The 27,662-nt window shown below is 45.7% G+C and overlaps 1 protein-coding gene and 1 long non-coding RNA gene across 2 annotated transcripts in view; one reads left to right on the forward strand and one right to left on the reverse strand.

The window, feature by feature from the left end:
- The window catches only part of FANCA (FA complementation group A), a 36,624-nt gene extending 15,536 nt beyond the window's left edge, over positions 1–21,088 (reverse strand). The window contains exons 1-23 of the mRNA XM_062612982.1: positions 21,016–21,088; positions 20,373–20,482; positions 19,414–19,486; positions 18,498–18,640; positions 18,109–18,204; positions 16,193–16,266; positions 14,732–14,844; positions 13,926–14,008; positions 13,428–13,461; positions 11,005–11,071; positions 10,326–10,438; positions 9,286–9,362; positions 8,692–8,833; positions 7,997–8,130; positions 6,363–6,473; positions 5,880–5,975; positions 5,725–5,784; positions 4,555–4,643; positions 4,040–4,100; positions 3,895–3,944; positions 2,690–2,766; positions 772–876; positions 26–168 (exon numbers count right to left, since the gene is read on the reverse strand). Of these exons, the coding sequence (XP_062468966.1) occupies positions 26–168; positions 772–876; positions 2,690–2,766; positions 3,895–3,944; positions 4,040–4,100; positions 4,555–4,643; positions 5,725–5,784; positions 5,880–5,975; positions 6,363–6,473; positions 7,997–8,130; positions 8,692–8,833; positions 9,286–9,362; positions 10,326–10,438; positions 11,005–11,071; positions 13,428–13,461; positions 13,926–14,008; positions 14,732–14,844; positions 16,193–16,266; positions 18,109–18,204; positions 18,498–18,640; positions 19,414–19,486; positions 20,373–20,482; positions 21,016–21,055 (2,091 nt within the window). The 5' untranslated portion in view covers positions 21,056–21,088. The remainder of the gene's footprint in view (positions 1–25; positions 169–771; positions 877–2,689; positions 2,767–3,894; positions 3,945–4,039; positions 4,101–4,554; positions 4,644–5,724; positions 5,785–5,879; positions 5,976–6,362; positions 6,474–7,996; positions 8,131–8,691; positions 8,834–9,285; positions 9,363–10,325; positions 10,439–11,004; positions 11,072–13,427; positions 13,462–13,925; positions 14,009–14,731; positions 14,845–16,192; positions 16,267–18,108; positions 18,205–18,497; positions 18,641–19,413; positions 19,487–20,372; positions 20,483–21,015) is intronic.
- Positions 21,089–21,296: 208 nt separating this feature from the next.
- On the forward strand, positions 21,297–25,355 carry LOC134160702 (uncharacterized). The gene is made up of 3 exons (XR_009963662.1): positions 21,297–21,659; positions 22,385–22,540; positions 25,245–25,355. It is a non-coding gene; the product is annotated as an uncharacterized LOC134160702 (long non-coding RNA).
- Positions 25,356–27,662: the final 2,307 nt, after the last annotated feature.

The following is a 27,662-nucleotide window of genomic DNA, read 5'->3' on the forward strand; positions in this document are numbered from 1 at the left end:
TCACCCCAACGAAGGCTGTACTCACACTCTGATGGCAGGCCTCCAGCCTGGGAGCAGAAATGTCAATTTGGATTGGAGAATGCAAAGCAGCAGCTTCACTCTCATCACCACTGTGACAAAAGACTCTTGCCACTTTGTCAGAAACCACTGCAATCTGTGCTAGCACATCTGCAGGAAGATTAACAGGAGGAGAGTGTAACCAGGACAGAAAGCATAAAAGATTTATAATTCCACATAGCAGGAAGAAGAACAAGTGAAATATATACTCTAATTGAGTATGCTACTAAAAGCGTTACTGAGAAAGGAAAAAAAAAAGTTTAAATGGAACACAGTGATCATTGCCTTTATTTTAGAAGGCAGTGCTATTTTTCCCCCAGTACTATTTCCAATACACATTGAGAATAGTTTTTCACACCAGAAAGGAAACAACCTTCAAAAGGGGGCCCAGGTCACCGGGCGAGACCCAGGAACAGGGCTGCCTGCCTTAGCAAAGATCAGCGTGGTACCAAGTACTTTTGATACCAAGTATCACCACAGAGATCTGAAGTTCTGAACTCAAGCATGGAAACAGATCAGACATTAATACACATAGATATATAGATATATAGATATATTCATAGCTGGCAGGATTATACAGATCTGAAAGATTACCATCTTCAGGTGCCAGTGGCAACTAACTACTGCTATTGCTTTGGCTGTCATTAGCCACATTTTATTAATGCAGCTTTTAACAGCCAGTTATGGCTAGTTGCAACTTGCCTTCCCACATACCTTCATGCTTAGCCTGCTCTACAATCAGCACTCTTAGTTCAGCCAGGTCAGCCTTCAGCTGTTCCACAGGCTCTCTGGAACAGCTGGTCCCTATTTGAGATCCATCTAGACAAGCAAGAGAGAAGTGCAACACATTACCCTCACCTTTGTGCATTCCATCAGCTCAGAAAATGCATTCACCAACCTCTGCATAAATTTTCTGTAAAAACAGTAACTACTTTTCTATAAGGTACAACAGATCCCCAAACTGTCAATCTGCCACATAAACAGCTTTGGTTTCACATTCAAAATGTGCTATTTGATTAATTATTTATGAGTTTATCCCTAGTTGCAGAAAGGAAATTAGTTCTTAAAGGCAAGAGATAAAAGAGCTCTCCTTTCAGAGTTTTTTCCTACTTGCTCCAGTGCTCTGCCCCTTGCAGAAACATTTGCTGTCCTCAAACGACTGGAACCAGTTTCAAAATTCAGAGACAGTGTGAATACTACATCATCAGCGTCTCCTCCATGCAACATCTCCAGATGCTACATGTTCCTCTGTTCTGGTTTTTGTTTAAAAGAATAAAAAGGAAATTCCTTTTACCACTAGAAAGACAGTGCCACCAGCAACAAGCTGCCACAGCACAGCCCCAAAAACCACCCATACAGTTGGTCAGGCAGGAGCAGCATCTTGTACATGGGCCAGAAATAACTAAGGACTGAACATGAGAAGTAACAAACGTTAAAACTAATACTCATTATAAACACATGGCACGGTAACAAGGAGCCTGCTGAGTCATCTTTAGGTGCAAGGGTGAGCACTAATGAACAGCACAGGCTTAGACCTGACCAACACTTGATCCTGCCCTAAATCCAGCCTCTGTGCAAGAGCCCTACGTATGGGATTAGGATGTAGGGGTCGGGAGGGGACACAGATCAGGCAGATCAGGATGCAGTACCACTAGAGGTCACTGGCAACTCAAGGGCTCTTGCCAAGCCCTGGCTGCCCGTTGGGATCCTGCTGATCCCAACCCAGCATGTCAGATCCTTCATCCCTGCCGGTTGCTAGGACAACCTCAGCAGCCAGGCTGCTGCACATCTGCGGTGGCCGAGGACTGCTTTGTCATGCCTCTCTAGAGAGCTTCAAAGGCCCCAAGTGCCCTAAGAAGGGCTCAATTACAGATTCTGTGTACACAGAGCTCACTTATCTCCACCACACTGGCCACACTCTGCTTACCAGCCTGACCTTTCCATTTCTATAACCGTGTGGTGAGGATGTCACCCATTTAATATGCATCTGAAACACCCACTTGCTGAAAAAGATAAGAGGGCTCATTAAATACCTATTACACTGACACACACTGCACCAATAATGTGGATACAGTGAAGGGACCTGAAATTAGCGGGGCCTTCCCACACAAACACATGTAAACTATGGGCTGCAATCCCTGTCCCACTGGCTCTGTTCCTAGCCCCTCCTGTTTCTTCAGAGCTCATTCCTATCCCCTCCTGCTTCCCCAGAGCCCATCAAGCACAGTAATCCATTCTTAAAAGAGGACCATGATGATTTGAGACAGTGCCATTACGCAAGGTATCAACACAGCAGGTTCACACCCCAGGCTAGCCAGAGCCGAGGAGCATTCAAGCTGCAAATGCTGATTCATGGAGATGTCTCTAAGGTAGATTTAAATCAGCGAGCTCAGGCATTGTTTGCAGCCACAGCACAGAGCTCAACAATCCCACCCAAGCAGGATAGGCAGAGACTCATTACAAGAGTAACTCCTTAATACCTTAGTAAGACATAAAGAACATACACATATTTATGTGCAGATTAAAGGCCTCATCAGCTGTAAATTCTTGAAAATTTTCAATTCAGGAGGGCATCAATGGAAAAATTCACTTTTCTTCAAACTGATCCTGAAGTAAGTGTTCTACTTTTTACCTTGTAACATTTTCTTTTTCATAGCACCACAGGCTTGCATGTATGTTGAGTACAAGTTGGAGGGTATTTTATCAGCTCTGTAACAAAACAGAAAAAGCAAATACATTCATTATACCACATAACCACGCTCAAACTCCAGATTTATTAAGTATAAACCCAAACAACAGCTGTGCTATGAAATGTAATTAGAGGCTCCTAAGCATAGAAAGCATCTGAAGCATTTTTTCATCATCATCTGACACAAGGGCAAGAAATCTATACCTAAGGCTTTCATAGCAAGTATTATACACATGTAACACACACTACACAAAAACAATACTATATATATTATTAACACATGCATTGATACCCATTCCATATATAATGTGTCTAAGATCACATGAGAGTAAGTTGTGACATGCAGGATTCACACATCTAAAAGACTGATGTAATGGAGGCCAAAGTTTGACCTCTGATGCTTGCTGGGCAGGCATTCAGCACTAAAAACATGTTACATGAGGCTCCCCAGAACCCAGCTGCTTCTCTCAACCTTAAACAATGATCCAGTCTTTAATTTTAGAGCCAGACTAGAATGACGAGGCAGGACCAAATGCCTCATCTGTAGGCAGTGTCACGAACATTTTTTTCTTCATGATAGGTTACAGGGGAATTACTGGATTTAAAATAAAGCTGCTTCTGCAATGCAGAAAAGCACTTCTGAACACACATGTAGGACAAGCCTGAGTTCTGAGAGGGGCTGTGTTCTCCTGGGGTGCCTCAAGAGCAGCTCATAAAGCATTAACAGACGTTTCAGTTTCATCTTCCACTTCTCCAGTATTTTTTCCCAAAAAACTCCCCTTTATCAAAAAAAGGGGGGGGCTCATCTTCCTTATCAAATTTTATATTCAGCAGTATTCTCCAAAGTCTGCATAAAAATATGTCCTGCCTGCAGCCAGAGGGCTGCCTGGGACTCCTAGTTAATGGTTTCACAGTGGCTAGAGGCCTAATTACAGAACTGAAGACATTCACCTGTACAAATAAAATACTCCCTCCACGACTCAACTTGCACACCATGAGCCTGGCCATGAAGCCCTGCCAAGAGGGCTAGCCAGGGCTCAGCCTTCTGCAAACAAGGTATCAAAGCCTCCAATAATCTGATGTGAAGATAAATGTTCTGAGAAGAAAAGTCCAGAAGCACAGAAAGTTACACTGGGCAGTCACAATACCTCTTTAAAGAATCTATAAAAGCCATGCGCACATCTGGGGTTTTAGGGAGCTGCAACAGAAAAAGAGGCAGGTTAGGTACAAACTACACACTACGCACATCTAAATGGGAGGATCAAAAAAGAGAAGCCAAAAGCAAATACTAACCACACGCGGCCTGAGCAAAGCAGGAAGGAACCAGGAAGTATAATATCGTCGCCTGAAAATACTGAGACAGAAAATAAATAAAGCAAAATATTAACCATGACAAAGCTGTGCAGTACCATCTCATTACCACAACAGTTTATTTGGCTCCTCCAAACAAGAAATATTCATGTTGCCATGAATAATCACAGACAAATCAGGCTCAGATTAGCCAACAGTTATTAATTTCTTTAATTTTACTTTTTATTTACTATCACATTTGTGGACTTTTCCAGGTGTGCACATGCCTTTTCACTCTCTACACAAATAACCTCTATTTAGATGACTACTGAGGAAGGGAACAACATGGGAAGAACTTCCCAAAACCTCCTTTGCTCATATCCTCAATTTTTCTTGTTTTGTTACTTTGATTTGGACTTGGCTTTTATTATTATTAGCACCATCATCATTATTATTGTCACCATTATCATCACTACTACTGCAGCTAAAACCCGGAAGAGTTGGAGAGCATGTGGTACCTGGCTTCTATCACAGATGTTGGGATCTTCCTTGTGTTTTCAAATATCTGAAGGGCCTTTTCAACATCATGGAGTGCCTGGCCCTGGGGCTGGCTCACACAAGTAACAAGGAAAGAAAGACGTTGTGAGAAATCAAGGATGACAATACTTTCCCTGCTTGTTCTTCCAGAGTTAGTAACAGTCATCTGTGCTGGGAAGCAACTGAACAAACACAACAGAATAACAAGAACTACCTGATATGCAGAGTAAAACTGCAGGATGGAGAAGCAGAGCCTGAACCATCAGCCTGCCTCATTAAGGCTGTAACAGCTATTCTGGGTCAGCTCAAAGGTCCGTGTAGCTCTGTACACACCTCCGACAGCAACTACAGCTGATACTCCTGCTTAACATCACATCATATATCCAGTTGCACCCCATCAGGAACAGTATCTTTTCTGCTCCAGGTCTGGCTTATTTTGGTTTGTACACTTAGAATTAAACCCCAGCCCATGCTACTACACTCTGAGGGACTGCCATCATAGGTTTCTCTTGTCTGAGCTGTAAGTAAGCTTAAGACTACAACAACCTGTACCAGTTTCTCAACTGACAAACAGATCAGACTTGGAAGAAATGACATTAAATCTTCATTTACAACTTGCAGTTCATCACAGGACTAGACTTAATTGCAGTACACTCAGCTACCCTGTTGCCAGCCTGTATCTCATGTACTGAACTGACAGTATAGATGAGGCCCCTAGTGTACCATACTTGTGTTCAAAATAAAGGAAGGGATACTAAAGGCAAATGCTTCCTTATCAATTACTCTTACTACCCAAAACTTATCAAACCACAGTACGAAACTGCAAATTCCCTCCCAGAGTCTCCTTTGAGTATGAAACCTTGATAAAACACTAAAAAGATGACATGCTATACTGAAAACAATATATATAGATATTGATGTATAAAATGCTTTCCTATGTGATCAAATCGTTTGCACCAAATCCCTCGAGGGAGATGCTACCAAATCTGAGGAGAATCTGCATATTTATGGCCACTAACCCATCCTAAACCTGCAGAAGATTTGGCAGTGTGCTTAAACTTGGTAGGAGTGGCAGAGAGGTGGATAGCCTAAACTCTTTTCCAGAACAGGGGCATGACTGATGAGAAAACTGTTAGCTACACCAGCAGTACCTGCACAGGCTCATCTGTGGATGACAAGTCTTCGTAGAGCCCCATATCTTCTATAGCAACCTATGTGAGGTTACAGAGATACACACAGTCACAACACAACTCATATTTTAACATATCCAGGAAGAACTATTTGAAAAGAGACAGTTTTGACTGACCTTGAGGTCATCCAGTCTGGTTTTAGCCAGAGTGATGTACTCCAACAGAACAGACCGATGTTTCGTTGGCACAAAAGGCGGGTACATTATATGGACCTGAAATACGAAATTCACAAGATTAGCCACTTAACAGTGTAGAAATTCTGTTTAATGTTTACAGCCATTTATCTCAAATATTCCCCAAAGAACATGTTCTTGCTTCTTGTAGGATAAGCCATTTTCATGGCAACCAACACGAAATTTTTCCCCAGCAACAACACAAACAAAAAGCACTGACATGCTTAAATTTAGCTCCATGAAAGGAAAACTCCTTCTTGTCAAGTAAATAAAAATTTTGTACTTCCTTATTTCAGACAGGTTTTGAATAATGTATCAGCAGTAATGCAATTACTATAACAATATTAATAATATACTGAGCCTAGTCAAAGGCACACACTTTGGAGAAGTGTCTTTAGAAAACCATCTGCATTAGCATCTTCTCACCTTCAGGTACTGCGCTGGTTCAAAGGGCACCAGCTCTGACAAGAATTCAAAGAGGAAGAGCAGAGCTTTCTTACTGCTCGTGTGGTGACTACCAGCGTTCCCAAAGGAAGCCTGAAATAGGGAAAAATGACAATGCAGCCTTTTGGCACGAAAGAATCCCAATCCCAGCAATGCTGCAACTCAGCGCACAATTCCCAGGCATGTGTTAGAGATCTGCTCCCTATTAGGAGAACCTTCCTGGAGAAAGAATCTTTCTAAAGAATGACTATAGGCCATTAGGAAGTAATTCTTTACTGAGAGTGATGAGACACTGGGCCAGGTTGCCCAGAGAAACTGTGGCTGCCCCATCCCTGGCAGTGTTCAAGGCCAGGGCTTAGAGCAAGCTAAACCCTGTGCCTGGAGAACAGAAGGCTGGGTGGAGACCTCAGAGCAGCTTCCAGTGTCTGAAGGGGGCTACAAGGATGCTGGAGACGGACTCTTCATCAGCGACTGTAGTGATAGGACAAGGGGTGATGAGTTAAAACTGAAACATGGGATGTTCAGGTTGGATATAAAGAAGAAGCTCTTCCCTGTGAGGGTGCTGAGGCGCTGGCACAGGGTGCCCAGAGAAGCTGTGGCTGCCCCATCCCTGGCAGTGTTCAAGGCCAGGTTGGACACAGGGGCTTGAAGCAACCTGCTCTAGTGGAAGGTGTCCCTGCCCATGGCAGGGGGTTGGAACTGAATGAGCTTTAAGGTCCCTTCCAACCCAGACCAGTCCGGGATTCTGTGATAAGTCTCCAGAGAAAGTTTATTGAAGTCTCTAGGGACCTTTTATTTTACTTTCTCTGTCCAGTTTCCAGAGTCTGCCCTGTCATGCTTAACACTCATGTGCTACCATCAGAGGCAGACCAGTTAGAGGAGTTAAACAAGGTAACACTGAAATGCACCAAAAGGAGTGAGATTCATGAGGGAACCACACATCTGCAGGTTTCCACACAGGTTTACCCAAGCATTGTAAGGAAAATAAGCCAGTCTGAGACTATACAGAACATAACCAATTTACCTTTTGGTACATCCTGATCACTCCACCAGCAAAGGCTGTGTTTCAGATTTGCAAACTCATACAAAGGAATTTACAGATTTAAATTATGTGGAGATTTGCATACCTAAAATACTTGCATGTTTATAACTAGAAGCTAACAACCAATTATCTATAAGGTCAAACACAGCAATTACAGCTGCATGCAAACATCCAGGAAATATGAATGTTTCATCTGCAATAACCAACAGCTTATGCAATAACAGTGTTGGTTATCAAGATACTGAAATACATCCAAGATTATGATTATAACAGGAATTACATGTCTGCATTCCTGACAAATAATATGAGAAGGCACGATGGACTTAAGAGATGAAAGGAAGGAAGACCAGAGAAAGCCAAATAACATATTCTTCGCAGACATAAAGGCAGTAATGAATATTAAATCATTCCTAATACCAATACAATCACTTATTTCTCTTGGCTTTGGGTCCTCTCACCTTTCCCCCCTAATTCCTGACTATCTTGTGTGAAAGCGGGCTTCCACTGTGCAGCAGAACACTTCCTATGCACAGGTTTCCTCACATACTTAGAGTCAGGCTGCAGTTCATCTTACCTTAAACCATTTAGAGTAAGGCATGAACACAGCAGGGCCCTCTAGAGCAGCCTGCCGAGCTATCAGGAACGCTGTGATCATATTTTCCACGTCATAATTCCCAAAGGCCTTTATCAGAAGATGGCTCAGTAGGTCTAGAAAAATAAAACAATAACCCAAAACTTTGCTCTTGATACTGTTGTGTAATTTTCTACAGTAAATGAAGCCAAATAACTGTAATAAAACATCAGAAGGACATGTATTGCAGCTTGGGGAACGTTTAAGACCTGCTTGTACTTTTTCATGCACTTTCAACAGTCAGCTCTTGGATTTCAACATGCAGGAACTGCAGGGAGTCCAGCAATGAGATAATCAGTAAGAAGCTCTAAAAAACAAGGTCTGCTAGCAGAGGTGAGAAACAAGAACTAAGCTCCAGTAATTGCTACTCCAATTAAGAATGAAGGTAACTATCAAATAACCATTCTTAGCTGCACACAGAGTTTGAGAAGTGTCAGGCACAAGGCCTGGCATTCGCATGGCCAGGCCATCAACACGGATGTCTGAAGGGGAAAGCAGATTTTTCTGCTTTTCCACGCAGGAATCTCAAAACAGCAACTATAAATATCTATATTGCTACACCAGTTGGCATGGTTTCCCTATCAAGTACCTGAGAAACAAGCAGACATTAGATTAAAAGTTTGCTAATACCTACTTACCTTCAAAGAGCTGCTCAGCCTCAGCATGACAGACTGCCAGTGTGGAAACACAGGACAGAACATGCTGCCAGTTCACTTCATGAGTCTCCAGCACTTGCTGCAGCTGGCAGATCGACTCCTTTGCACTGAATGCCACAAACAGCTGGAAGAGTGAAAACAATTAATTTCAGCTATGACCCATATGCAGCCACCCATAAGAGTGAAACACACCGCCAGGATTAACATGCAGGTGTCTTTTGGAAAAACTATCCTGTGTACGTCTTCTGCATCAGCTTTCCAGAGCCAGATACCATCCTGGACTGGGACCATCCCTGGCTAAAATAAACAGTAGTATTCCAGCTCTTTCAGCAGTCATATCATATTCTATAACAGTGAAAATTCACATCTTCAGTTATCATCGTTTTTCTCATTAACAGCTTTGCACATATGAAAACCCCTGTAGTACTCTCTCTTCATGTTTCCTCCTGCCTACAGTTTCTGGCAGCTATGACTGGAACACACTGCTTTAAAAAAAAAAAGAACCTCATTTCAGGTATTTCAGTGAATATAAACCCAACATAATAAAGTTCTCTTTGTGAAACCAGGGAGACCTACTTTGCGATACAAGGTAGTGAGCAGCGAACAGGTTCTTGTAAAGCTCCACTCTTTCTGCATATGAATGGCATCGGACACTGCACCCAAAAAAAGAAGTTTACTTTTCAGCAATAAAATAAATTTTAAAATACACCCAAAACCCTTAAGTTAACCACACACTTCCACAAAAGATTTGGCTTTGGCAGCCAGATACTTCAAAAACTGCCCACTGAGATACTCTGTCTCCCATTCATTTGTCTTTGGAACACAGTCCATGGCAACAAGGACAGTATCATTTCACTACCGTGCTGCCACCTCGAAGCTGTTCTTGTGATCACACATTCATAGGCCAACAAAGAATCAGAGAGGAATTATCATTTTCCTCAGTAACTTCTCCCCACTGGAAACCAGCAATGACACTGCCCTCCCACACAACAGGCAAGCAGCTCTAATCATATCTCAGAGTGATTTTACCAGAGATTTTGTAGCCCAAACATATTTCTTCCTAAAACCATCAAGCTCCACAATTACCAATTGGGGATTAGAAGCCTTCCTGTTGCTACCTCTAATCTACCAAAAGAAACACCCAGCCAGCAGAGAAAGGCCATGTCTTATCAGTAAACCCAAACACGAGGGACCAGACTTGCTTTATCCACAAGCTCTCTGCAGCACTGCCTCTCCCACCCAGTTTCCCCTTTGGCCAGAACTGCTCCCAGAGGCCAGAGCTCTCCCGTGTCTGCCCCATAAAGGCTGCTATTACGCGTGACTCCAAATATCTGTTCACGAGCCACTGGCTGAAGTTCTGTTTGCTGACTTTCCACCTAGTTTTCTCCTGAACTACAGCCCTCTAGAGCCCAGATTTTAGGGAGTTTTGGTTTTGTTGTTGGGTTTTTTTTTTTGTCTGAGCTGGTACCCTGCATATATAGACCCTGGGAAAGAACTGGGAAGCCAGGAGCTTCTCTGGCTCCTCCAGGCTGGACTAAGTGAGGCCTGGTGGGATGGAGCTCCATACGCGCAGTGACACACCCTGGAGACACTCACTTCTCCCCACCTATTCCTACCTTTCAACAATGGGTTGTAGGTAAGAACCTCGATCAGGGTGTGTCTAAAAAACTGCTGCAAGGAATCCGGATGAACCGCACTGTTATAAAGTGACACACTGAACACATTCAACCTGTAAATGACAGGGAAATACTCAGAAACAATGCACAGGAAGTATGATAAACCAGGCGCTGATTATGGTGAATTACTCTTTTTCCTTCTACATCCATCTCTCAAATTGCCAGACACACACCCTTTTTGTATGTGTTTTTAAAATATCTATTGGTTACTCTACATCATGTAGCCATGAGATTGACAAACTTGAATCTAATGTATACCCCTGAACAGGATGGCTTTGACATGTACAAAGTAGTTAAAACAAGTTTGGAAGAAGGAACTGGAGAAGACAATGGCACCTTCCAGGTACTTCTGCTCAGAAACAGAGTGAGAAAACTCAAGGATGCTCTAAGATCAGTTCTCACACCGCTAGAACACCCTTTCCTACCTGACACGTATCTTTCTATAAGCATTTTTATTTGCACAGATTAGAGAGGAGAACACTAAACGTAAGTAACACTGTTGTGGGGTATGTGTAAATAAGTTACTAAAACCCGTAACATTTGCTTTACTTCAGTAACAAACATAACAGTGGATAAAAAAACTACTCCTGACATTATTCGTAGGAACTGCATTTCTTACCAGAACCTCCTAGCTTGCAACATGGAAACATCCTCCTGCTTCTCTTTACCAACAGCATCAAGCACCCCTGTACCCCAAAATAAAGACACAAAGCCACAGTGAGAGAAATGGAAATGGAAGGAACTGTGATACTAAACAACTGGCAAACTAACAGGAACAAGTAATTTGTGCACCTTTGAGAAGGTGACCCCATTAGGGAAATATGCAGAAGCCATTCAACAACATTAAATTCTTGCAATTTTTTTCGAGAGTGACAGAGAGACTCAAAAACTATTAACACTAACCTTGAACCAATTTAAAAGCATTCCCAAGAATGCGCTAATAAAGCCCTCCAAAAATGCACATAAATTAGTATTTAACTTCCAAACCCAGTTCCAACTGTGCATTGCATCTGCGAGTGTGAACACTACAAAGCTGCGTAAGAGAGAAGCCTGTCTGGAGGCAGACTGGCAGAACCAAGCTTTGAATTAACAATCCTGGTAATAAGGGTCTTAACCGCCAGGGCCAAAGAGGACACTGCGGTGAGTGCCACACATTCCAACTGCAGCAAGGCTTCATGTTACATCTGCTTAGCAGAAATTCTCTCAAAAGCTCAATCTGCCCCAAAAATGACTGGTGGAGGTCAAACAGGTTTGCAGCTTGCACAGCCTACATCACTCAAAGCCCACGCATTGAGAAAGCCTTTGCTTCACAGCCTGCTGCACCTGTTTCTCATCCCATCGTACCTTTAAAAGCCTCCTCTTGTAATAGTGAAAAAGAGTTTGGTTTGTTTATTTGTTTATTAGGATCAGTGAGCCACCCTTAAAAGGAAATTTACTGAGCTGTGTCCCTCACATGCTTTTCCAAGGCAGCCCACAGCATTAGTACATAATACCCTCTTCTCCTGCTAAGGAATACTTTAAGGTTAAGTAGGGGAGAACAGAGAAAAGGAGATAAACTCTACTTATCTTCAGCCACAGGAGTTCAATATAGCATTACTATGAAGCACAGTGCTCCCATGCTACTCTCAGCCTGTCCTTCTCCTCCAGTTAAGCTCTTCATTAATAGTGAATTATTTTACACAGAGAATCCTAATGTTCTTCAAAGCAGCTGATTAACAAAGCAAAAACCCTTAAAGGTGACCCAGAAGCATACACTAATAAAAATACCTTTTAAAGAACCTCATTTAATACAATTTTCAGACACACAGACTGCCAGTCAGTCAGTGGCAGCGCAGGCTGCACAAACGTGAAGGTCAAACGAAGAGCAGGTTAGCAGACTCCTGTCTGACTGCCAACCGCCTGCCTTTTTCCCCTCCAAAATCCCCCCTAGCCCTGCGTTTGGAAGGGTTATTTTTCAAGTACCAACATAAGGGCCTCCTGAGATGGGACTCATTAAATAATAAGCACTTCTTGCAGCTTTCCATTTTTAGGAACACTCCCTGAGGTCTGTGAGGCATCTCTGTCTACAGACAGTGCTCCCTGTGAGACACGGGTATGGGATCAGGCTGCCAGTGCCCACCACAAGAGACACAGAGGCGAGGGAGTAGTCCCAGTGTCACATCCTGGTTTTCCATAATCTTACAGCAGAGGGAAAGCACTAACCTCTGCAGCAGCACTAAGCATGTTGCAGAACCATACCAGCAACAAAAAGGAGAAAGTGCTGTCACTAAGGAGACAATGAAGTAACAGCAGCCACAGTCAGACTCTGCTAATACACCGGTGCAAGGCATGTGAGGAGGTGCAAGCAAACACTTCCTCTGCTGTACAGCAGATACAGCAACTTACTGTGAAGATCATCTGTTACACAAGACAAAAATAACCCTCCTGTGTTTAGTCTTTCTGCATTGGATTTGCAATGCAAACCAGGTGTTCCTCCTTGAACTCTCAGCAGCAGCATCTGGTCTGCCCTGGCTAAGACAGACACACCGTCCATAGGATAGCTTTTGAAGTCTGGCCATTTAAAGACTGCATACCTACATTAGATGTCTTTGCTCAGCATTAAAAACAAAATAGGTTTCACAAAACATTAGTCTGCAAATCCAGACTGTGAGCCAGCAAAATTGTTTCCTTGCACCTAACTTTCTAAATCCAAAGCTTAATTCACTGGGCAGGAAAAAAAAATTATCCTAGCCTAACCTCTGTGCTACAATTGCTTCCAATCCAACTTGTTAAAAAATCAGCTCAGATACTTGCTTGATGTTGCAGCTGGGAGCATCAAAATGAACTAGTATAAAAGGCAAGAAATTATCTGCAGTGTCAGGAGACACTCACTTTACAAGAGCAAAGGGAAAAGCAGAGGCACAGAGAATCAATGACACAAATATTATGCAGAGGAAAAGATTCTCAGGCAAAGTATTTCTTCATAGAGACTCAGAACTGAACAAGGAACACAAGCCTAGCAAACAGTGACTGCACAAAGCTACGAATCACAAGAATACTTACATGTCAACATTCTTTGTAAGACAGCATGACAGATCTGTTCAAAATTGACAAATTAAAACCATTTAAAGAGCCACAGTTATATGCAGACAAACTCAATTGACTTGAAGAAATAATTCTGTCCCTCTTAATTTAAAGCTTAACTTTTACCTCAACCTGTACTCCAGAACAGATACAACAGACAGAGGGCAAGCACTTCCCATGCTTACCAGCATTCCACTTACCAGCCTTATATTTAAATGAAAAGAAAAACAAAAAGCAATCGAGGTGAAACTGGGGAAGCTTAAAAAGCCCTTTCCATGCCACTTTGGAGAAATTCTCCGTTAAAGAAATGCTCTGTCCTGGTTTCACCATTTCCTCCTCACCCACCTTAGCACATGGACCACCACCCTTTCTTTGTTGCTCTGTGCTCAGATTTCTTTATATTCAGCAAGGCACAGAGGTGCATAATGGAACTACTTTTTCAACAACCATTTGTAAAGAGGTTCATTTTGTCCTTACATTGGGGACCTTCTTGAATTCCAGTTTCATTCCCAGCTCCAAATCTTGCTGAAAGCCATTCTGAAGAAACATGATAGCAAAGTCTGCAAATCAAGAATGAATTAGTGTTTCAGCATCCCCCTTTCATTAAGGGTCCCTTGCTCTTTGGCCTCCTCATCCCACTTTCCCAATAGTGCTAGTGTCTGAAAAGCTTCATTCACTATACAGCAGTTGGCAAGAATCATGTACTTTCTTGGAGTAAAATTACTCCCAGGCAAAAGGACCAAGAACAATGGATGGCAAGGAACACAGAAACATAAAAAGAATTACAAAGACTAAAGCAATTCCAGGTTTTATGCTCTATTGCCACCGCAGAACTCATACGGATTGTGCCTGACCACCTGCAGCAGGTCAAAGACGTAACTGCAACTCTTCAGTCAAATTGTGTAGTGATTTTTTGTTTTCTAAACAAAACCACCAAATAAATAATAGAAAATGACAGGGGGCAAAATGGAACTGTTAAATATTTCTGGCCTAAAATATCACTTTGCAGGATTGTTACGTTCTCAGTGCATGATCCCTACTCCATACACCCTGCAACTACACTTTCTTGGGATACTATAACTCCAAGGGATATAGAAAAATAAAACCAATTAATTTTTAAGGGGAAAAAATGGCTACATTCTTCACAAATACAAAAATATATTCCCCTCACTGAAACCGAGCACAGTAACACAAAGCTTGGCCTCAGTTTCTACACCTCCAAGCCTTTGACTTGCACAGCCCTCACCATAGGCTGAGCAGACCAGTGCCCAGTTGAGCCTTGCCTGAGAGAACGTGTCCAGGGAGCTCCATGTCCCCAGAGGACTCCACTGCCTGTTCACAGAGGCCACAGAGGCCACTGCAGAGCCACTCCACTGCAGCAGGGGCAGATGGGTTGCTGAGAACAAACAAAAACACATTCAATTTAATCCCTCCTGCTTGTGTGCTTGGGTTGGTTTTTTTTATACCACCACCCTCTTAGAGTCAGGAAAGAGTCATCTGTGTAGAACTCTGCTCTCTGTGTGGCATTTTCTTCTTTTAATTTGGAACCAGTAAAAGCTTTATTTGCTTTATAAAAAGATTCCACAACAAACACATCCAAAGGAAAACATACATGTGAAATTGTGTGTTCAATTATTTCCTAGTCTCTGACATTGAAGTGTTTCCATTTAGAAAGTTCTGCTAGACAGAAGACTTTGGTTCCAATGCCAGCCTGGTTTGTGTCAGAAGGCACCTTAAAGCTCATCCAGTCCCAGCCTCCTGCCACAGGCAGGGACCCCTTCCACTGGAGCAGCTTGCTCCAAGCCCCTGTGTCCAACCTGGCCTTGAACACTGCCAGGGATGGGGCAGCCACAGCTTCTCTGGGCACCCTGTGCCAGCGCCTCAGCACCCTCACAGGGAAGAGCTTCTGCCTAAGAGCTCATCTCAGTCTGCCCTGTTCAAGCTTGGACCCATTACCCTGATTTCTAAGATATTTAGATAAAAATGCTTTGGGAAAAAAAAATAAAAAATTCTTAGTCTATTCCTTTGGTTTCCCTAAATCTGAAGTACAGTGGGCACTGAAGGCTTTTTTCCAATCCCAGTAAAAGACAAGTAAACCAATATCAAAACCCCAAAAGATTACTGCAACATTCCTTTGACACCATTAAGAAGACCATCTGAATTTCACAAAGCATAACTGGGTTGTTAGCTCTGTATTGATAAAAAAAAAAAAATAGTAAAACCAAATCAATTCTTAGTATTCTCTGGAGATTAGCTCTGCCAAACCTTACTGAAGTGTACAGGTTTGTGAAGACAAAAGCACACAGCTTCTGCAAAGCTTCTCCTCAAGAGCAGCACTAACTCTTATAGGCTAAGAGAGTTTCCAAAGCTGACCCAGAGGCACAGTCAGATGAACTAAAGGAGCTGTGTTACCAAGTCCAGCACATCACAGTAACCACACACACACATACACACACAGAGCCAGTGAAACAAAGCACTAGGTAAAATATCACCCAGGACTCTCACCGAACCATTTCACTTTATCTCTGATTTGCACCCATCAGACAACCACCACACCTTGAACTGACTAATTAACCCAGAGTAACTTCTCAAACACAGGATAACTTCTTAAATCCTGCTAATCTGATCACTCACCAGCATCTGACTATATTCTTAGTCCAGAATACTCATGACTAATCCCTGATTATATTTCAATAGGCTTTAAGAGATTAAATACATCTGCAAACCCATAAACCTCTGCTCACCTCTCCAGCAGCTGTCCCAGGCCAATGATGTCGCCTCTGTACAGGTGCCACACCGCTTCCAGCACCGGAGGGTCCTAACAAGATGCCACAATTAGGTCATAGTCTGCATTTTGCAGTTAATATTTGTCTAATAGAAATTATATATTAAAAATAAAGATAAATTCACTTTATTCAAACTATCCAGAACTTACTGAAATTTGAAAATGACAACATAGGAAATACCAGCTGAGGAAAAATTATGTTTGATTTTTCCTTCCTACAAATTTTAAATGTTTTTAGGCTGAAGGTGCTTTACCACTTTAAATTTTCATGGTCAAAGTAATAAATAGATCCATCATTGTCCCTCAAAATAATGCTGATTCTGCATATGCAGAGGAGCAATGGACACCCCACAAAACTGGTAACACCACTAAGTTTCAAGTCTTCTTAATTCGGATCCAGAAAGAGATTAGAGAACGTCACGTGGTGTAGTAACTGTTTATTAGCCTCTGCAAAGCAAGTCCAATGCTTTCAAATCCATTTCTCAATAGGAGACTATACAAAGAGACACTACAATCATTCGGGCTGAGAGGCTGATGGACACAGAGGTAAAATAAACATCACATGGGCTCTAGATAGAAACACTCCCAGACAGAAACAAAGCTTTCACACCTCATGAAGGAAGAGGTACCTGGGAGTTTTGGGCACACAGGCCATTCAGAAGTAAAGGCAAAACCCAGGAGTTTACTGCAGTGAGTAGCAGCTGCCTCTCAGCATGACCCTGGACTCACCCACATACTTTGCCTTTGACAACCTAATTCTTTACTGTAACAATCTCAATTACACAGCAGCACTTGATCTCCATGTCTACCTGAGAACAAGGAGATCTTGATCAGCCTACAGAACACACAGAATTCTATTTTCAGCCCAGGATGGGATATTTGAGACTGGTGCATGCCTCTTTATCCTGGCAGATCAGCCTCTTCCTTGTTTCCCACCAGAGCAGTGAGCAATCAGAACTGCCCCACTCACAAAACATCCTCAACTCTTCTGAGAGCATCACTTATCTTAAGAAAACAAACCACCCAGATGAAATCAAGACAACACATTTGTAAAGCAACATGACCTGTTATCCCCTATCCTTTTTCTCTCAAGCCATTTTCTCCATGAACTCACTTGGGCTTATCACCAATCCCACATAAATGGAGGGATAAACCAGAATACCACTGAATACTGCTGGCAAAACACATAAAGGACTTTTGGGGCCTTGCCACTGCACAGCCAGCTGGGAGGTTCTGCACTGCTTGGTTAATTGACCCAGATTGCTTAGCCCACACAGCAAACCTATGTGTCAACTGATGAGTACTTCAGTGGTAGCAGCAGGGCAGCAAAGCTAAACAGGGAAGAAAATTATACCACCCACAGTGTCTAACTGCAGTGTCACTTCAGATGAGTTTAATCCCGTCACCCGTGCTGTAACTCCAGGCACTGAAGTGCCATGCCCTTCCCTAGCTGGTTCCTGGTGAGGACCAGCTGTGCCAAGGACAAATGGAAACAGTTCAACATCTCCCCCTCTACTAAGTCCTCTTCAAAGGAGCAAATCGTGCTACAGGGGCAATGAACTTGCTTTAAAATAATAAAAAAAACAAAGAAAAAACCCACCATAATTCAGTTCATGCTTTTGAAAGTTCAGAAAGACCACAGTCATCCTCAGGAGGAGTTCATGACTGCAGTCAAGCAGAGCAGGGTTGAGCAGTGGTAAGACTGCTCTAGATCACCAAAAAACGCGCCAAGGGAACCTGAACAGAATTTACAGCACTTCACTAGTCCATTTAACAGTTATCCATGACCATCATGGGAGAGATGGGGTGAAAACACACTACCACGTTCCACAGGTGAAGTCTAAATGGTCTGTAACACAGCAACATTTCTCTTACCTTCATTTTCCACATTTCTTGACAGAAGAAAGAGCGAGAGAACACATTGTTCGCCAGCAAATCCTTGACTGATTGAAGCAAGGAAGACAACTTTTTCTGGAAGCACCCCAGAAATGAAGCAGAAATAATTTCCTTTGTAAATAACACAGTCTTAGAAAATCAAATTTGTGGCTTTTCCCTGTTTACTGCTTTCTAAAGGGTTGAATAATTAAGAAAATTCATAGGAAAGGCCCAAAGTTTTCATTTTAAGGCTGAACTGAAGGCAATCTGGCTGACATCAGTAACACCTATATGTTTGGGTGACTTTACCAGAATAGATAAACTAGGTTTAAAGTTAAACCTAACATTACTGTTTTCTTGATAAACTAAATGTAAACCTTTTCCCTTACTCTCTGGTCCAAGTTCAGCAGTGGGACTGTAGAGGGGCTTGCAGAAGGCTGGCAGATCCGTTCGATGTTGGTAACCACATTTTTGGCTGCCAGTATTGCTGTGGGCACACCCAACCTTGAGGCCTGTTCCCGCAGAACAGAGACTAGGAAAAAAAACACAAAAGAAAAGAAAAAAAAAAAAAAACAACAAACCAGAAAGCTGTCAGTATGGGAGAAAAAAAAGCTTGAAAACATGACTGTGAAGACAGAAGTCCTAAGTCTTAAACATCTTCCAGCACAGATGTCATTTGTTTCACTGGGCAAGTCACTTTCATTTGCAGGTATCATTCATTTACTGCACATAAAACAGATGCAGAACAACCACAGAGGTGGAACACCCTTGTGAAACAGATTTCTGTGTTTTAGTCTCATGAGGCTCACAGTAACACTTTCAAATCAAACCATAATACTCCGTGGGGTGCCATCACCAAACAAGTAAGAGACATGTAGAATCATAGCATCGTTTAGGTTGGAAAGGACCTTTAAGATCACAGAGTCCAACCATTAACCCATCAGGTTTCTCTTCCAATAGTTTCCCTTCCACAGCAGGTCAGATTGTACCATTTGTTTTGCTTATCAAGATGCATTGTTTGTATCAAATGATAACATTCAAAATACTTGGTCAGTGCTGAATAACATGATTTTATCTGTACCTTTTGTTTACAGAGGCTGTCATGCTTGCAACATGCAGCTCCAACAAAAAAAGGCAAAAAATTACCTGTAAAAATCATGTGGAAAAACAAATAAAAAGCAGCTGGGTGGGACACCAGAACAATGAAAAGAAAGTAAAACTGGTATCACATTTAACGGACAAAAATTCATTACATGAAGAAAGCTTTTTTCCACATCTGTCTCCAATAGATACTCTTTCACTCACCTAAAAATGATTCTGATGGTGTTTCCTGGTGCTCTGGGCCATCCTCTCCAGCTGGCTTGACTGAATCTTGCACCTGCAACCCAAAATCCTAACAGTCTTAGATGTCTGTTACACACATTTACATACCTACACTTTCCAAAGCTCTAGCACTCCTGGGGGCTGGTGCAACTGAAGTGAAATTAACACTCCCAAGCTCCCATATGGTTATGGTAAAGCAGAGATTTCAAGGCACCTTACAGGAGACATATGTATAGTTATTATCATTTTATGCAAAGAAAAGGATACAGGTCACCCAACACATCAGCAGCAGCACCAGGAACAGAATTTCTATCTTTCAAGTCCCTTCTGTGAAGCCACACTGCCATAAATATTTGGTGAAACACGTCAAAACGTTGGATCCTACTCTAGGTAAATGCTCTTTTTATATAGACAAACGATCTCTAGAGAAAGAAACATCCTTGTGGCTGAACTATGGCAAGTACTGGAGCTGGCTATTGCAGTTACAGAAAAAGCTTTCTCCAGTGGATGAGAAGAGGGTAGAATGTGGCCAACTCAGAATACTGGCTCATGTGTCTGTACAGGCAGATTACACAGGTTTTCGTAAAGACAGTCACATTAGTTGAAAGTAATTGGCAATTCAGAGGAAACCCAAGTCTCTCTTGATTTCTTCCTATCCTCATAAGAAGCCAGTTCTGACCCCAAGGAAAAGGGGCTGGATTTTTCCTCTCACAAATCCAAACCATGCCTAACCATTTTTAGTCTGTAACAATAAAATACAGAAGAATCAAGGAAAAATAAAATAACAATCTCTGTTTTTTCTGTTTTTTTCTTTCCATGTATCATGAGAACGGTGCTTCCAGGGCATCCACTCTACAGCTGCCCTAGGAAGAACACCTCCAACTGGGATCTCCCACCATCCCCCAGCCTGACCTCTACACCCCAAACCACCCCACTCCTACCTCCAGGAGGAAGTCATTCAGGTTCTGATGGTGATCCAGAAGGCGCAGCGCTGCTTCCTGAAGCTCTGCTGGGCTTCCAAAGGCACTTTTCCGTTTCCTGGCTCTCCCTGCTGAGAAGTTGGGTTTATTTTATAACCCTAGCTTGCTCTGGCAGCCCCCCTGAGGACACCTCCCTCTCTTTGCTGCCATAGCACACACCACTGAGAGGGCAAAGGCAGGCCCAGGCTGACTGGCATTATCCAGCAGCATGCCAGGAGCAGCACGGGATGTTTGGGTATGGTTCGACGGGCAGCTCTGCAGACAAAGCCCCACGGCCTTTCACCACGAGCAGCCCGTGTCAGGCACTGTCAGCCTGCAAAGGCCCTTGGCACAAAGCATCCACAGCGGTGCCCTGACAACACCACCCTAGGGCAGTACCCGCGTCAGGGCCACCAGGTTTTGGAGCAGGGGTGAGAAGGAGCTGAGGCGAGGTGAGGTGAGGGGCTGCCAGCAGCCCAGAGCACCGCGGAGCCTGGAGGATGAGGGGTGTATGAAGGCAGAGAGGGGACATTCAATCCTCCCTTCCCCTCCGCTGTCCCTGCAGGAGGCACCGGGACAAGACATCCCCCAGCGCAGCCCCGGGGCCGCCTCAGCCCGCACCTACCCAGCAGGGCCCGCCACGTCCCGCAGCCAGGGCCCGCCATGACAGCGACACCGCCGCTTCCCGCCAAACAAACCCGCCCGCTCTGCGCCGCCATTGGCTGCCCCTGGCGGAGGCCGCCGCTGCCCATTGGTTGGAAGCGCGGCGTGGACCCGCCCCCCCGTCCGCCATGTTGGTAGTGGCGGAGGCGGCGGCTGCCATTTTGGGGAGGGCGGTCGGTGTGGATGGCCGCGGGTAGCTGCTGTGTCAGGCCGTGGGGCCACCCCGGCTGAGGGGGAAGACGCTGGTAGAGGGCATGGTCAGAGGGGAATGCTCTCCACAGCGGCTGTTTGTGGCAGTGTGTGTGGTGCAGGGGTAGCTCAGGCTGCAGCCATGACATGGCGGCCAGGAGAAGGACTTTTCCCTCACAGGCCCTGAGGGGAAGCTGCCTGCTTGTGAGGGGCTTAAGCATAGCAGCGACAGACAGGAACCCCCCCGGGCTGCCCGGTCCAGGCCACAAGGGCTGGGGACATCCTTCCGTGCCTCAGACCACTTTCTGATGCAGCATTCCCAGGACCAGCGCTGTCAGACACAGCGTTTCCCTGCTCCTGGGGTGTCCTGGTTATCCTGAGCACAGGACCCGTTGCCCTGTGTGCAGCAGACACAAGGTATTTGTTTGTGCCAGGTTCACACAAAAAGGGTGCTGGGTGGTATCCCACAGAGCTAGTACTCCTACCATAATTTCACCTATTTATACAGTTCAGCTCAGGTTAGTAAGTCCCTGTAACCCTCCAACCATTTAACAACTTGACAATTAATTTTCCTGCAGTTACATAATTGATTCCTTACTATGCATAATCAGGAAAAGGTCTTTTAACCCGGGTTTGGGTCTTTTAACCCGGGCTTGGGTCTTTTGACTTGAAGGTGTGATGTTTATTATTATATTGAGAACAGTTCATCTAAAAGACACCCTAATGTTGTGCTGACCATCAAAGCCATGCCTTAACAATGTCCATGTTTTTTCAGGATGTACCATCTGCAATGATAGTTCTTTCTGAGATTCATTAGCCCTGTTTCTTAAACTGCCTATGCATGGCCAAAGCCTCCTCCCCAGCTGACAATGCTCTTTGTTAGTCAGTATTGTTCCCAGGTCATCCTGACCTTTTAGGAGGTCCATTATCTGTTCAAGCTTTTCCATAGTGACACAAATACCAGTTGTTTAACTGTGTGTACTTTGAGCAACCTGGTATAGTGGAAGGTGTCCCTGCCTGTGGCAGGGGTTGGAACTGGAAGAGCTTTAAGGTCCCTTCCAAACCTAAACCATTCTGTGATTCTATGATAACATAAGTCCCTTTTTTTAACTGTATTTTAGCTATATCCCTTTTTTTTTTAGCTAAAGATGTCTACACCATCCTTGCAGACAGCTTGCGTGGTGAAACAGCCCCCATGTAGTCCTGCTTCCTTGGGAGCAAGGGTGCTGTGTGCTGAGAAGGGGACAAGAGGAGGCTGGAATTCCCAAGGAGACAAATCACCAGCCACATGCAGTCAGGTATTGCTGAAGGCCTTAAGGGCTGCAGAGGGAGCAGCATGGAATTCCCACAGGGATTTTGCCTGGTTACCTCTCCTCTGATCCTTCCTGAAGGTGAAGTGTTGCTGGCTGGCTGCTGTTAGCATGCCCTGCAGAGTGCTGGGAGCATGAGGTGGTAAGTTGTTTGGAGAAGGATGGCAGGGTATGGGCAGGTGAACAACCCCAGGGTGCTCCCTGTTGCTGCTGTTTGCAGAAGTTGGAGTTGTTGTGCTGGCATTGGCCGTGGGATGGTTTTATTGCAGTGCTGGCCCCAGGAGCACATGAGTCAGCAGCACTCACTGCCGGGAGCCAGAGAAATCCCTTCCTGGAGAAAACCCTTCCCGGCAGTGCTGGCGAGAGACTCTGGGTCCTGCTGCCATGCCAGGGAAGCTGCTGGAAGTCACCACAGCACCAAATCGTGGCTTGGAGACCGCAAGTGAAACCCTTTCCAGAATCACGTTTCTGAATCGCTTTAAGTCCCCAATCCACCCTCAAGCTTGTGGTAGCCCAGGTTTTGGAGGGGCACATCAAAAGAGGGAGCGTTTGTTTCCTCTGCAGCCAGTGGCTCAGTGAGCTCTGGTGCTCGCTGGAGAGCTCTGAGCTGGCAAAGCAAACCAAACCCTGCTCCACAGCAACCCTGTGGTGGGGGGCACATATGCTGAAAGTGGGTGACCTGTGCAGAGGCATGGAGATGAGGTGGTAGCAGCTGAAGGAGCAGGGCTGTGGGACCTGGCACCTCTGTGTTGTCCCTGGGAAAGCACAGCCAGGGGAAGCAAACTCCAAGGGGCGAGGGAGTACTTGGGGGTCAATAAGAGGGAATTGAGGGGAGCAGACGGAGGTTAGAGCCAGTAATTAACTTGATTAAGAAGCCGGAAAGAGGACTCATCTACAATGGAATTAAATATTTGCATCAGGAAGGGAAGGGAAAAAGGAAGGGAAGGGAAGAATTTGCCTGTGAACATCCTGGAGATAAGCAGGGAAGGAGAAAAGGAATTATTCAGCAAGGTACAAACAGAGAGTGTAGGATGGGACAGGGAGGGGAAGCTGCTTGTCCCTGAGCTCTGCGGTCAGCACTGTGCAGTTCAGGGGTCTCAGTTGAGCTCCCACCTCCAGGACATGTCCCAGGAACTTGGGGGGCTTATGGCACTGGGATGTCTCCTGCCCTGTCTTCCCCAAGCACCCCTGGCTCACTGTGGAGAGCCCGGTAGCAGAGCCATTGCCTACAGAGGGAATGGAACAGCAAGGGTCTCTCTTATTACTACTGCTGGAGGTCTCTCTGGCCTCACTGTTACACTGCTGTGCCAAGAGCTGTGCTCACTTTTAATCCTTCACTTTGTTATCTGTGAGGTACACTGAGTTAATGCAGTCTGCACAGAGAATTGGTTTTAATTAAAATATTAATGAAGGAGACTCAAGAAAGGAAAAGAAGCTTTAACAAACTCTGTGATTTCATCTGTCTGCCTCTTCAGCCTGCTGTGGTGTGTCACTCTCCTCCTGCAGCAGTGCAGATCTGGCAGAGCCCAGTGGTGCTCGGCAGCAGGACTAGCTGTGAGAGCAGGGTCCAGCTCAAACCAGGGCATTTGTGCTTTTGCAAAGGGGTCCCCCAGCACAGCTGGCCCTGGCAGGGCGTCAGACCTGGACCTGGGGCTTCTGGGGTACTCCAGTTGTTTATTCACGCAGAGAATAAGGGGACTGGGGAGTTCTTCCAGTGTCTGTGCCCTGGGAGCCTGGTGCCTCCTTGGCAGACAGCAATGTTGCAGACCCACTTCTGCCCCAGAGCGGGGTGGAGGGCAGCAGTAGGGAATGCATCAGGAGTTCTCAGTCTCAGAAAAGGGGCTGAAATGACTCGGAGTTGGCTGGGGTGTTTCAAGGAACCAGAAGGTCTTGGAGCAGCGAGTGCTGCTGGGCACAGTCAGGGACTTGTCTCTGGTTTAACCAAAGAAGAAAAAATGGGGTGAAACCATCACCATGATGGTCAAACCAAATGAGAAATGCTCTGAGGGGACGTGGAGAGGTGCAGCTGAGAGCTCAGCGTTGCTGTCCAGAGCCAGGGGCAGCACGTCAGACAGACACACTAGGAAGCTCCTCATGCTCTGGCCACATCTGAGGCCAGCATGCAGCAAGAGCAATCTGCCTTGTCAAACACCCCTCTTCATGGCCCTCAGTTCATTGCAGCATCTAAGGGATGTGGGGTAGGTGCATCCCACCCCACGAGTGCTCTGCGTGCTTATCTCAGGTTCCTGTGGCTTTTTAGGGAAATTGTTTTGCATGTGACAGATGAAACCCATGTGAATGCATTACTCACAAACAAACAGAGCGAGCAGTACAGAGCGTGCAGCACGCAGCCCTGCTGCAGGCTGGTGGGGAAGGCTCTGCCCTCTATCCCAACTCTGTGGCTGTCTCGCTGCAACATGTCCTGATTCAGTGCCAGCGGTGTCGGGGAGCTGGGAAGTCTAACCCACCTGTACTGCTCTGCAACCATTCCCAACCTGGTAATTTTTTTTTCCACATTTCTTTAATTTTTAATTGTATTTCCCCTGTGCACATACACACTTGGCTTTTTGTTTCGATTTTTTCCAAGACAGTAGCCTTTAATTACAACTTGATTTCATATTAATTACAGTTTTACCCAAAGCAAAAGGCTTTGTGCTTTGTAATTCAAATGCATTCCCCATTACTTCTGCAGGTTGGGTTATCGCCTCCTTCAAATGCCGCACATCCTCCCTGCTCCTGTTGCTGACGGTGCCGCCCTGGCTGTGTCCCCAGGGGGTGCGGGAAAGTCAGCAGCCGGCTCAGCACGGTGCGGATCTGTGGTGGGCAGCAGAAGCAGCTTTCCTCCCTCTAAAGGTGCTTCCCAAGCAGGCTCCGAAGCCAGATGATTACAGGGTAAATGTTGCATTCAAATCTCCCTTGTTGGTGTGGAAAGCCAGAGCCAGACCAGCATCGCAGCCAAGAGCTGCTCCATGTGCAACGTGCGGATCTAGCTGAGGCTGAGGCCAGCACTGGGCCCCTGACCCCTGCAATGTGTTCTTACCCCAGTGATGGCGTGCTTGAGCAATCCCAGAGATGCATGGCCAGTTTGGATCACTTGTATCCCTCCTCCCCCTTCCCAAACCCCAAAACACCACACAGGGCTCCATTTCCCAGCTGTCCAACCCTGTTCTCCCATTCTCTTCCCCAAAGATGGAGCTGACAGTGCTCAGGTTCTCTGGGAAGAGCACTGGAGGGCATTTCCCTTCCTTGGTGTTGCAGGGACTGACTCTTTGCTGGAGGACTCCATCCCCAGGGCAGCTTTTCAGCCGTGTGGGAAAGCTGGCACTCATGTGTCAGCTCTGTCCCTCTCCCAGCCATGCCAGCAAGGCTCTGGTGTTCATGCTCATGGATTAATGTAGCTGAGACAGGGTTTTATGCGCCTTCCATCATGGAAATGGGAAGCTCATCATCACAAGAACTTTAATTTGCTCTGTCTGACCTTTCAGCTCCCATTTTATCTGTGCCTGCCCACCAGGCACGTAGGCTTTGTTGGACAGCCACTGGGAACTCAGGTGCTGGGGGTGAGCCATGCCCCATGGCTATCTATGTGTCATGGCCACCACATCCCCTATGGTGGGGTGTTCACCAGTGGTGCCCTACACCTCACCCCCAGCACTCATCCTGCCCATGCCCTGGGGGTACCCACATCCTGCACCCTGTGCCCTGGGAGCACCCATGTCTTATGCCCTGCACCCCATGCCCCGGGGGCACCCATGTCCTGCACCTGAACCCCATCATATGCCCTGCACCCTGGGGGCACCCACGTTCTGAACCTTGTACCCAGTCCTGCACCCTGCAACCCATTACACGCACTACACTAGACACCCTGCACCCCGATTCTCCATCCTGGCAGCTTGGGCAGGCTGTACTGAGTTGCACTGTATCGTACTGAGCCTTACCATGTTGTACTGTGCTGTACTGAGCCTTACCGTGCCATACCAAGGCTTACTGTGCTGTACTGAGCTGGACTGAACTTTACCATGCTGTAGCAAGCTGTACTGAGCCTTACCATACCCTACCGAGCCGTACCGAGCTGTACTGACCCTTATTGTGCCATCCCAAGCCATACCATGCAGCACCGAGCTGCACGAGCCCATACCGAGTTGCACTGTCCTGTACCAAGCTGCACTGTGCTGTAACAAGCTGTACCGAGCAGCACCGTGCCGTACCAAGCTGTACCGACCCACAGCATGCCATACCAAGCTCTACCGACCCACACCGTGCCGCACCAATCTGTACCAACCCGCAGAGTGCTGCACCGAGCTGTACCGACCCACACCGTGCTATACCAAGCTGTACTGACCCACACTGCTATACCAAGCTGTACCAACCTGCACCTTGCTATATGAAGCTGTACTGACCTGCACCATGCCATACCAAGCTGTACTGACCTGCACCGTGCCGCACCAATCTGTACGAACCCGCACCGTGCTGCACCAAGCTGTACCGACCCACACCGTGCTATACCAAGCTGTACCGACCCACACCGTGCTATACCAAGCTGTACCGACCCACACTGTGCCGCACCAAGCTGTACCAACCCACACCGTGCTATACCAAACTGTACTGACCCACACCGTGCTATACCAAGCTGTACCAACCCACACCGTGCTATACCAAACTGTACCGACCCACACCGTGCCATACCAAGCTGTACTGACCCGCACTGCTATACCAAGCTGTACCAACCCGCACCATGCCACACCAAGCTGTACCGACCCGCACCGTGCCATACCAAGCTGTACCAACCCGCACCATGCCACACCAAGCTGTACCAACCCACACCATGCTATACCAAGCTGTACTGACCCGCACTGCTATACCAAGCTGTACCAACCCGCACCATGCCACACCAAGCTGTACCAACCTGCACCGTGCCGCACCAAGCTGTACCAAGCTGCACCATGCTATACCAAGCTGTACCGACCCGCACCGTGCCATATCAAGCTGTACCGACCCGCACCGTGCCGTACCAATCTGTACCGACCCGCACCGTGCCGTACCAAGCTGTACCAACCTGCACCGTGCCGTACCAAGCTGTACTGACCCACACCGTGCCGTACCAATCTGT

This window comes from Pezoporus occidentalis, unplaced genomic scaffold (assembly GCF_034315485.1).
Source record: "Pezoporus occidentalis ecotype Australia unplaced genomic scaffold, CSIRO_AGI_Poc_V1 ctg163, whole genome shotgun sequence".
Classification (NCBI taxonomy): Eukaryota; Metazoa; Chordata; class Aves; order Psittaciformes; family Psittacidae; genus Pezoporus; species Pezoporus occidentalis.